Source organism: Ruditapes philippinarum, unplaced genomic scaffold (assembly GCF_026571515.1).
Source record: "Ruditapes philippinarum isolate M1 unplaced genomic scaffold, ASM2657151v2 ctg1770_1_1_1_1, whole genome shotgun sequence".
In the NCBI taxonomy this organism is placed as follows: domain Eukaryota; kingdom Metazoa; phylum Mollusca; class Bivalvia; order Venerida; family Veneridae; genus Ruditapes; species Ruditapes philippinarum.
The window spans coordinates 78,653-91,521 of NW_026860780.1; the positions used below are offsets into that span (position 1 = coordinate 78,653).

A 12,869-nucleotide genomic window follows, 5' to 3' on the forward strand; every position below is an offset into this window, starting at 1 on the left:
AAGTAAATGAAAAGGTCTCAAGTAAACAAGATGGCCTCAAGTAAACAATGTGGCCTCAAGTAAACAAGATGGCCTCAAGTAAACAAGAAGACGGTAGACCTCAAGTAAACAAGGCCTCAAGTAAACAAGATGGCCTCAAGTGTCAAGACTGCCTCAAGTAGACAAGGAGGTCTCAAGTAAACATTTTACAGTCAAGCATTTAATTGCATTATATAAAACCTCAGTCATAAACAAGGTAAAAACCTGTTTATTTAAGTTTCAAACTAACTCAACATTTTAAACAAACCTTTCTGTTCATTAGACTTTATTAAGTTAATAACACAATCAGTTCCTCACTCCTTAGAACTGTCTTTAATTAGAGTTCAAGAAAAAATGTAAAAAATGTAATGAAATATTGTTAAGGGCAAAATTTGCTGTTTCATTTTAAAAATTTCACATGTCACTGATCATACAATGAGGCAGGTCTGTATATAATATAATATACTGTATATGTAAGTGATTTTACTTTCTCAACAATGCTAAAATTAAGGCAATAAAGAAACCTCAGATGAAATATTCTGACACTTGAAATTGGTTACACGTCTATAAAATGATTTCAAAACCTATAAATCTATAGTGAATAACTATATTTCAGTGCAATAAAAAAACGGAACCTTTCTGGTTTTGAAAAGCAAAAAAACCCAAACATTTCCATAAATTAAGATGTTAAATTTGCATTTTGCTTTATCTGGGAATGCAAGCCCCAGTGAAATTTAACTTAAATTACTTAATTACAAATCTTATAAAAAAAACAAATTGATATATATCAAAATATTGATGATATTTAAAATAGACATAATGTATTATGATTATTAGTTTTATCAAAATATTGTATCAAAATTAGCCGTAACAGACTGTTAATTCTAAATTCAATTTAAGACATGCCAACACTTTAAAGGTTATAATGTCAGCATGCACTCTCCACTGCATCTTCTTATTGGTAGAGGTTGCTGATTTGTGGAGATTCCTATTGGTGGAGCATCTTTTTGGTGGAGATTTCTATTGGTGGAGCATCTTGGTTAAGATTCCTATTGGTGGAGCATCTTATTGGTAGAGATTCCTATTGGTGGAGCATCTTATTGGTTAAGATTCCTATTGGTGGAGCATCTTGGTTAAGATTCCTATTGGTGGAGCATCTTATTGACTCTTACCTTTCACCACTTATGCTGGAAAACTGTCATATGACCTTTACAATGTCAGTAAGACTTCTGACTTTGGAACAGACAATTCAAAGTTGAACAGACATCAATAATACAATAACAAAAGTTAGCAAACAGAATATAATTAAAAGAGCCAAGGGTCTGACTGCACAGATATTATGACATATATTCAAATATAACATATATTAAAATTGCCATTTATTTTAAAGCCTGATGAACAATTTATAAAACTGTAACTGTGAATTAAACAACAACAATTTCAGCTTCCTGATCAAAACAGCCTTTGATCAGGTCAACAAAGCCTACCCTGCAGCAATTACAATTTACTCCCTCTTAAATTTTTCTCCCTACAACTATGGAATGTCATGATTAAAGAGTGTTCCTTTGATATTTTCACCTGATTAAAAACATCTTCATCATTAAAAGTCAAATAACCTTTCAACCTGGTTTTCATTAACGCAATAAAACATTTCAGTGAATGTCAGAGCCTTTCATTGACCTAACCAAGTTTTATAAATTGCATACATTAATGTGCACTATTTATAAAGATTCATGTCACTAAACTCCAGGACTATTTTGTTGTAATACTTAACACTAAGGTGCCATAACTAATATAATAAACAAATCTAAATAAAAATTTAAAAACCTCATACACTCTAGGGAACTGAACTTAATACTGTGTGATGCCTTACTAAATTCCCCATTTACTGAATTTCAAAACTTAACTTTAACTTAAAAACAAATGTATGCCGACACACAAAGTAAATTTTTTTGTATTAGAGATTAGAGTTTCCAGTGGGTTCTTTTATATTTAAGGTTAAAGTTTAAGTTAATGACTGTCCATTACTTTTAAATGACTTAAATATACAGCAAAAACTATATACACACAAAATGAAAAATATCATTTATTTATATAGAGGATATTATATATTGAATGAGTGTAGGTTCAAGTTGAATACAATCATATTATGGCTCAGCCTCTCTGGCAAGCATGATATTATCTTATTCAACCAGTTCAATAAATTCAGAAATGAACTTAGTACACAATCATGTTTAATGTTCTATGTATATCACATAGCAAAAATAAAGACTGTTTTAAGTTAAAAAAGTAATTTTTCATTGACGTGCCTGTAGTATAGTGTCTTTACATGTTTGTATAACGCAAATGAGTGTCTTTACATGTTTGTTTAACGCAAATGACGTCGTGTCGAAATAAGACACAGTCATGCAAAACCATTATTATGCAGTACTAAAGCGGCATGGGTATTTGATAAAAAAAAAAAATTATTTTGCATCTATATATTATGTTTCAGAAACCAAGTATTTTTCCAGTCTGGCCTGATCAAGTGAATATTAATCATGAAATATTTTGTTATCAGCACTTTTGATTTGTGGAATTCCATTACAAAACTTTAGAATGGACCAAATACCTACAAGATCCATCGCCTTTTATACATACAAGACAACTGTCAATACAAAAATGTTAATTATATATCTCTAGCTCTACTGGGTAAAAATTAAAAACTCAGGTTTATTATAATTACAAAAAAGAAAAATTGCCCGACATTACGTTTAATATAACATTGTGTTATGATATATCTATGAAAGAATCATCATTTACCACATTATCTTGCTGACAATCTAATACTGGTATCAAACCACGACAAAAATGTTGGCCCATTTAAATAAGAACGGAAGAATAATGATTATAACACCGAAACTTGAGATATCTACCTGGGTACCTTTATTGTGCAACCCACATCATCTGAGATGGTACTTATTATACCTGAATCAGGTTTTTTCTCTTCCTGTCAGTATTTTATTAATTAATTCAATTTCATGAATGAAGTTAAAATATGCAAAAATATATTTTATCTCAAACTATAAATTTTATATGTTCGTGTTATCAAATCTCAACATTTAGCAATTAGTAAAGCTATTAACATATTTTATTTTATGTTATGTGTTTTAAATATGTAGTAAAGTATACAAGGACAGAGTCTACAAAGTGCAGCCAAAGACAACAGATCAGCTTAAACAGTCCATTAGATGTGAAGTAAGAAAGATTACTAGTGACATGTGCAATAATGTGATGGAAAACTTCATGAAACGTGTAGAGATGGTGCGACGCCATAATGGACGTCATTTTGAGTATAATTATGCTATAAATGGACCCTGTTTTCAAGCGTAGCTAAAATATATTATTGGTAGGTTAAATAAGGAAAAAACTGCTTTTTTATAAATGGACAGCATTTCCCTCTAATATGGTACATTTTTCATTATTACTGACATTCTTACATAAACGAGACATTTGATTAAAAGTGAATCACATATTATGAAACACCCTGTACATTATGTTATGTTATGTGTTTAAAATATGTAGCAAAGTTAACATATCTTGTGTTATGTGTTTAAAATATGTGGTAAACCTAACATATTTTATCTTATGTTATGTGTTTAAAATATGTAGTATTAAGCTAACATATTTTATCTCATGTTATATAATTATTGTGTATAAAATATGTAGTAAAGCTTAGATTTTTTGACCCAGTAGCTGTGAGGAGTGAGTGGGGCAGCAGTTTAATCTTTGGTGCCTATAAGGCCATTATTTACGATAATTAGAAGACATTCACAAATTCATAGCAAAAGTATTCAGTTAATTAACCTAAATTTAGCAAAGCTGAAGTAAAATTACCGTATTAAGCCCATAGAAAAAACCCAAACAATTAAAATGCCTAAATGACAGCCTTCTTAAAATTACAAGAAACACCTGTTCTATGTTGTTGCTTTTTTGTGTGTTTTTTCGTTATTGTTTTTGGTTATGCTAGGTCACTGAAAAAAATTGACCGAAAAAGAAGTGTTTGAATAATGAATATAATCTTGTTATTTCATGTAAAAGGCCAGCCTAACTTTCTATACCTACACAATTAAGGATAAGATTCAAATTTCAAACAAGACGGTGACAGTCTAATAGGTTCACTCTAAAATATATCATAACATTAGCAGCTAATATACATGACCTTATAAAAAATTTCCCTCTGACCTGAATGACAGTCATTATACGTTCAAGTGGAATCATTACCAACATGGAACACAAAATTATAATCATGCGATAAACACATTAATTCATTCTTAGAAAGGCGCCACTGTTATAAAAGGAACTATAAAGAAATTTATTATATTGATCGTGGCAATATATCTAGCTAACTCTGACATTTTCTAAATTTTTCCTGTAGAATATCAGGAACAATGACATTTTACTTTTCTCTGAGAAATTAGATTTGCAAAAGGGAACAAAAATCTTGATGTGAATTCAATTTTTAGGGAAAACTGCATGATTTTAAAGAATTTTTCTTTTGGGAAGCGGCCCTTAAATACCCCTGTACTACACTGTTACAGATGTGTTGCGTGTACTGCACTTACATCAATGATGTACTGGAATTCTGAATGTTCTCTATTCTGACTATCTTCGATATCCTGGTCGGAATCTCGCTCTATATCTATACCTTCATCATCGTCCGTGGGTAATGGGTGATCAGTGAGGAACTCTATTAGCTCCTCAAGTTCCGGACTCAAGTGTGGCTCCTCCGACTCACTCAGACCATAATCTAAAGCTTTGTATATTGCAGTTCCCAGGGCTTGTCGTACCTAAAACATCAAATAGTTTTGTAGATGTTGGGAAATATCTATGACAGGTATAACAATATAAAAGTACATATATAGTCAAGAAAAATTCAGTCATAAAGGTTTTTAGCTGTGTTTCACTTATTAATAGTAGGAAATAGTTTTGCATATTAAGATTTGGCCAGTATCTCCTATCCAAACGCAATCTAAATTTTTTTTTTTAAAAATTGCCCCTAAATATTTTGACTTTCTAAAAGCAGTTGTCAAAGACCTGTAGATTATCAGTCCTATGAAGGTCATTTATTCACTACAAACTTACAACAAAATTTTTGCATGGTCATAGTAAAGAATCGTAATAAATTCTTAATTGCCAGGCAAGAATTCCGCTGACATTTCATAAGTCCTTTTCAATTGTATGTAAAAAGCATTTAAGTAAAATAAAATTCTAATCTACTTTAAAATAGTCGTCATAAAGTTGCCTGATCACAATGAAACTTGATTTTATAACCAGATGACGGGAGTTAAGTGTATGTTATGTCATTTTTACTGCTGTATTTCGGCAATTTCTTTCCGCTAAATTTTCACCAAAACTATATATTTTATAAAACTATTTTTCAGACATAATTAATGACAAATACTGTTACATATGCAGTCTGGTGATTCAAAATAATAAGATTTTTATGACAATCTGCCCTTGGCCTAGAAGTTTTAAGGACAGTGTAGCTTTAAAATATACTTCTTTATAAATTAAAAAATACAGGTAAATTCTCTATAAACTTACAAAAAAATGTACAATATTGAAATAAATTGTAATATTTCACAAGTTAATTCAGGTATGGCAAGAGAATTAAATATAAATAAGCAAATATTTCAAACAAATCCAAAGAAATTAAAATGTCCAAAATATATCCTGAATTTAGTTTGAGGAAAATAAAATGTAATATCAAAGATTGCCAGGCCTTTTAGTGGAATATGATCTGTATAATTATACAATCACTGCCACCATGTTATCATAGCAATGCTGGGGTGAAGGTCTCAAAACGGCCTTATACCAGGGTGGCATTAATGTATTTGTACTATTAAAAGTACATTTTTTTTATTTGAATATTATATGTTAGTATTGAAATAACAAAAATGATGGTATATTGATTTAATGCATTTAATGTACTGGTATTTTTAAAAGAAATAAATCAGTTTTAGGTGGTGTCATATGTGGGAAAACAGTCTTTAACCCCACTAAGTAAGGGTTAAACCTACAAAGTCCTGGACTGAGAGGCAGAAACCTTAACCAATTCACTATTGCTCCTTTATAAAAGAAAAAACAACCACACTGCATGTGGTGTTAAAGCCTCAGTCTCACTTATTCCCGGCAGAGCCCAGGACAATCCCGGTAAGTTATGGGATGATCCGGGACGATCCGGGATGAAATTATTGTTGCGGTCACACTTACCCTGCCAGCACTACGGTAGTTCCCTACTAACCACCCAGGATGCGCTCCGGATCATCCAGGCAGAGCCCAGGTGAAGCTACGGATCATGCCTGTCGGGTGCTTCCCCGGTCTTTCCCGGATGACGCCGGAAGAGCCCCGGTTGACCCAGGCAGAGCCCCGGTCGATCCAGGCAGAGCCACGGCAGAGCCCAGGACGATCCAGGCAGAGCCCCGGTAGAACCCCGGTGGATTGAAAACGCCCGAAAATGATAACATTGATACATAATTTTTATTTAATATAATATCAGTATTGTTCCAGAATAGTAATTCATGATGATTTTCTGAAAAAATCCTTATGCCATACTGGATAGAAGGGAAGTGGGAAGGCTTTTAATACAAACAAGTGCAATCATCGCAAATTGTCGTTATTCTTTTGAAATGATCCGGGCTTTGCCGGGCCTCTACCGGGATCAACCGTAGCTCTACCTTTATCCTCCAGGGCTCTGCCTGTAGTTACCGGGGCTCTGCCGGCATAGACCGGGGCTCTACCGTAGCTCTACCGGCTATATCATACCCCGGATCATCCCCGGTTTGTGCCGGCAGAGCTACGGTGCTTTCCCGGTATAACCCCGATCGTTCCCGGCAGAGCTAAGGATGAAGCCGGCAAAGCTATACCTTCCCGGATCATCCCGGACCACCCCGGTGATATTAAATATTTTATTCCATCCGGGGTCGAATGCCGGATGTTCCCGGATCATCCCAGATCATCCAGGACGTTGCCGGCAGAGGTACGGATGAACCCCGGTTGTTCCCGGTCGTACCCGATCGTTCCCGGATCACCCCGGACGTCTACCAAGCCTGCCGGGATGTAAGTGAGACTGTAGCTTAATGCTTGTCTATTAAAATAACCACTTTTGACAAAAAATTTAAGTTAAAAGGGGGCATAACTCCACAAATATAGCATTCAGAATTCTACCCCTTGTGTAACAACTGCACCTTTTCTGAAGAAAAACAAGTTTTCCAAGTTTCATAAATATTTGAATAATGGGCTACATTTAGTTTTTGCACAATGACAACCACGATGATGCAGCAATAATTATGAATATTTATTTATAAGCTTGACTTTTTTCTTCGAAACACTGACATTTAGCTAAAAGTTATTACGAAATATGTTGGCAAGATAATTGTTGTAGATATCTTGAAAAATTTGCTTAAACAAACATTCTATATAAATAAAATCAATTTTGATACAATTCATCAATCAACAAAGATAAAAGTAATTTATATTCATGAGAAAAATCTATTTATACAAAAAAAACCTATCAATTAATTCAGTCCCAGTTCAACATTATTTATAGCTGATATCATTCTCGTGTATTTTACGTAAAAGTATTTTAATCAATGTAACAATTAACTAAGCACTAGAGCGATTAATTGACTAAAAAAATGAGGTAATTTTATGTGCAGTTTAAATACTTGAAATACTTTCGATGTCAAAGCTCTGTATTTTTACACAGTTATACCTGTCCATGTCTTAATGATTTCTAAACTTAGTAAAATAATCAAACATTATGATGACAGTCGTTATTCTATCTGAGTGGAATGTTTTGACTTTGTTTTCCCATAAGTTGATAAAAAGGTTGTTTTTAGTAGACATTTAATGGAACAGAGATCTATTTGAAATGCAAACAAATAACAGTTATCTTAAGTAGAATAAAAATAAAAATCCTCTTACATCAAGAAATTACAGTGGCACAATGGTGACATTTGTGCATTTTTATTTACCTCGTGCGCACAAGATACTATGTTATGGCCATGAATTACTAAGTTGTGGCATGATGATGAGAAAATTAAGTGGTGCGCACAAGATACCATTTTGTTGCCAAGTCCATAATTAAGCGGTGCGCCCAAAATACTATGTTGTGTGGGCACGAGTTACTAACTTGTGGGAACGAGATAATTAAGTTGCGCACACGAGATAATAAACCAACAAAAAATTTACGTTTGAAACTTAAACTAACTAACTGGCTCTTTAAACATGAAGGAAAAGTTTTGAGTTAAGCTGCAAAGTTTCGAACGCACTATCCCTGAATCTGAAGAGAACTATATTTCCACTGCTACCCACTCATACTCTAATTAGTATGATGTACTTACATCTATTGGCGTGATCACAGTTTTAAATTCCCGGCTTAGTGAAAATGAGCTTCTTTTTTCTGAAAGTAAAAAATACATATATTATTAAACTAAGAATGTATCCCAAAATTTTTTCAAATTTCTCTTGCAAACTGACAAAATGATTTTATTAGCAGTAGCTGATTGTGCAGAAATGACAAGCAAAATGTTAGTATGTCAATCTATAATTATAATTATAATAATCTACAGCAATTCATTTGTCTTTAAAATTTCAATCCTGAAACAATTTCTGTTGAAATTAAAACAACAGCACAATCTGATTATCTCCATCTTTCAAATATTGTGTTTGCTGTTACGAATTAAATTTCTTCAGACAATTTAAGTTATACTTAAATGTGCACCATATAAAAAACAAGAATTTTTTTTTAAAGGTATAATGCAGCCAATCGATATAGTTATAATAATTATTAACTTTTTAAAATTACTTTTACAATGTACATGCAGTGTTTCAATTTTAAATGATATTGATCAGTTAATTACAGGATCAACGACGGATCAACATTCCTTACTGGAAAGTTATTTGTAAGTAAAGATTACCTAAATGTACTTATCTTGTGGGGTGGTCATTGTTTACTATGTTTATTTTGTGTTTGGGGTGTAAACAAATTACATATGGTCAGAAATATTTATCATAAGTGTTGTAGACAAACAGCTTACGTGCTTTTAATGTCATAATAATTTGTGTTCCCTAACACCGTGTTTGACCGTATCTGACAATATCTGACCAAATATTTGTGCGGTATTGTCAGGAACCGAGATATCATATCTGCGGCATCTTTACCTGTATTGTACATTTTGTTGACTTTTGTGTATATAAATAATCAAATTATAATCACATTCAATCAAGAGATTAAACATGAAATGTTTGACATGTTTCCTGACCTTTTCATCCAAATGTTTACAAAAATTACACTTTAAGTGGTTTCTTCCATGAAACTGCATGTAACACAAGAAAATGACACCTGATACCTACAGGGTAAGACATGACAGAACAAACGTTTTAACTTTAAAGGGGCTGACCAACTAGGGCATTGGATATAACAGGACTGGATTTATTTTTTCCTATTGACGTAACTGACACACGTTACGTCTGAACCAATAAACGTGCATCAGATTTTTTTGCTTTTTACCAGAATAATCATTACAATTGTTGAATGACCAAAAAAAAGTTTAAGTTTGATTAAATGTCTAAATTACTCTAATTTGGCTAAGCTTAAAATTGAACCTCCCTTTATAGCTCCACTGATGAGCATGTATAATGTACATGTAATATTTAGTAAATATGATCAACTAACATAATTTTCCTTTTTAACTCTTATCGTGCTAACTTTGTTTAATGGGTACTTTGTTAGGTTTAATTTGAATATTAAAAGAACAGTCCAATATCAATTCTTTTAGTAGCAGTTGGTAAAAATATATATACATGTACGTCTATTAATGACATAATTCTGGTCACTCACAACAGTAAATTTTATTATAACACTGACTGGCAGGTAACAAATTAAATGATCTCTAAAATCAAAATTAACATTTTTTTTTATCTTAAAACTGCACAGATATCTCAATTTACCAAGTGAGTCAAACGATAGAAAACCTGTGGATAGGGTGCGGTGGCCGAATGAGTTGAAATGAATTTTTTGTGTCAATTTACCTAATTTACCTTGCCAAAATTAGCCCAGATATAGTCATGACAAACCCACCAGTTGAAACAATTTTTTGTCAATTTATTTCTAAAATTAGCTTGGATACAGGTAAAAATGTTATGATTTCCTGTCAGTGTCAGGACACAAAACCACACATTGTTTGATCTATTATAAGATATAATACCTACCATACCTTTAATATGATTGATTTTAACATGATCTTCTCTGATAAAATGAAAAAAATGATTCATTTTTATGATTGATCTTTTCTTTTGTACACTTGTTTATTTAATTTGTAGGGAATTTTTTATTTAGGAATGTTTAAATCATTTTGGTGAATAAATGTACACACACTAAGTAACAGCTGACTTCAACTGCTGTTCAAAGGTTAAAAGCTGTACATACTGCAGGACGAATTTCATTTACCAATGGTCCTGCAAATATGACTTCCAACAAGCAATTTTCAAATCCATGTGACTGATCTGTTTATTAATCGTTATTTTCAAATCTGTCTCTACCTAAATCCCCAGGTCACTGAAAACTGACCGGCCAGATCTCCTGTCCCACCCATGCACCTGTATCTTTTGAAAAAAATCAAGCTATCATGGACACACAATCTACCTTACAAAAGTCCTTACGTAAGTTTTATTTCAATGCATTGTGCAACTGAATAAACACAAGTGTACCAATATTTATATATATTCAAGCAATATTGTTGATAGCCTCTGAGCCATTGATCTAGGTTTTATGTCAACTTATGGTAAGTGCCAATAATTAGCATTATTGTGTTAAAGGAAAACATTCTATGGTATTTTCACACCCTGATGCCCCTGCAGGGTATTAAACAACATTATCAGAATTGGGTCAGTTTGACCTTTCTGAAAATATACCTTTAAGCCTTAAATTTAATTCAGATAATAAACAAGTACATGTACAATGGTTTAAGGTTTTAAGCACTGCGATGAAAATAGCGAATATTGACGACTTTTCTTAGTGACCTTTCAGTCGGACAAATTATATATAATTATGATACATACTAATTTATCAAAATAGTCTTAGGTCTTCTGATTTCATAAGAGAAAACTTTGCTATTATTTATAATGAACAGAAGCATTGACATCCCTTCTTATGGTTATGTTAAGCCAGCCTATGCGGAAATTGAAGTCTTGCCTTTGCAATTGCATTGTACTTTTAGCAGTCCATGATTCTACAAGTTCTGAAGAGCTGACACACTGTTTTCTTGTCAAAACTAAAGCATTTATCATTAATGAACTGTTCTTATTACAGAATGCAAATCTTGGCATTCATTCTGCGGTTCTAGCCCTGCGTTCATAATAATGCATGGTCGACAAGGAATTTGGCGGCACACCAAGAGTTGTGATCTTCCCTGTCAAGATATATAAATCCTGTCTTACTGCTAACAATGCCAGGTAAAAGATGGCATTATTTGTTGTCAACATACCTTTCAAAAGGTTTAATTATCAGAGTTAAATGTGTGCTAATTGTCATATTTATTTTGGAAATTCCAATCAGAGGTGTTTCAAAAGAAGGGCGACATTACTGCTGACAGGGCGTGAATATTTCTGATCATCTATGTATTGATAAACCTGACTGACACAAACATACAGATCAATAGTCAAAGGCGGCCTAATTTTGTCTGAATTTGTTATTGATTCTTACAAAGTTCAACCAGACTTCCTTTTTCTTCTTTTTCAATTAAGCTGCAATTAGTGCATTCACAGTTGTAAAGTGCAGTGAATTTTACAAACATTTTACTGATTTTTTTGAAAAAGTGTTTTTAACGTACTATCCTTACAACGTACATGTATTTAGTAAGGATTCTAAAAATGGTGACCACAATTTTTTTTTAAAATGTTTCTGTTATCATATTCTAACAACAAAATTCTATTGAACAGTTTTGATTTTTTCTTTTATGTCTTTATGAAAACTCTTGAAAACATGATCCTTAAGTTCTTGATTCATGTTCATTATCAGGGATACAACAAAATTCTCTGCAATAAATATTTTATATAAACTTTTTAGGAAAAAAGTCATCAGTAAAAGTGAAACAGACTCAGCCTATTTTGCATGAAATTAACAAACATAATAACATATTGAAAATAGGCACACACACAAAAAAAAACATGAATAAAAATGAAATTTTAGAAGAAAGTAACACTTGATGCTTGTCTGAAAAGAAGTATGTTAACTTTATCCAGTTTTAAATGAGTCACAACGGATGTAAAGTTGAAAGATGAATATTTTAAAGTCAGCAACCACAAAATTTCAAGGCCATATTTAATTTACTATGAATTGAGATGACTTAAACTAATTTCAGTATTTTATAGGTGAAATCAAAGTCTCTACTTTATTTATTTACGTATTTTTATATTTATTTAATTTTGAATTACCGTATTTCAAAACAATCGATGGGCCCCATCATAGTTGTGAAGTTAAATGTTTGTAAAAAAAGTTGAAAATTTGCATGTGCCTAGTACAGGTATGATGGTGAATGAACCATTATGACACTATTGTAATTAAAGATATTGTCAATGAAAATTTTAATGTTTATCGTGGCCAGGTGCATGTTTTGAGCTGTTACAAAGAACAAATTTATTCAAATATCAAGTTATTTAACATCTAATTTTAGTTTTTCAACTAATGAACAAAACAATCTACTACATGTACATGTATATATAGTAAATTCTTCATGATACTTGGTTAAAAAATAGCACATTTGTTATTGTGAAGATACTAAATTTTAAAGTATCAAGCTTTTTTT

The 12,869-nt window shown here is 32.1% G+C and overlaps 1 protein-coding gene across 1 annotated transcript in view; it reads right to left on the reverse strand.

The window, feature by feature from the left end:
- The window catches only part of LOC132713361 (uncharacterized), a 70,897-nt gene that overhangs the window by 36,996 nt on the left and 21,032 nt on the right, over positions 1–12,869 (reverse strand). The window contains exons 3-4 of the mRNA XM_060695923.1: positions 8,406–8,464; positions 4,623–4,847 (exon numbers count right to left, since the gene is read on the reverse strand). Of these exons, the coding sequence (XP_060551906.1) occupies positions 4,623–4,847; positions 8,406–8,464 (284 nt within the window). The remainder of the gene's footprint in view (positions 1–4,622; positions 4,848–8,405; positions 8,465–12,869) is intronic.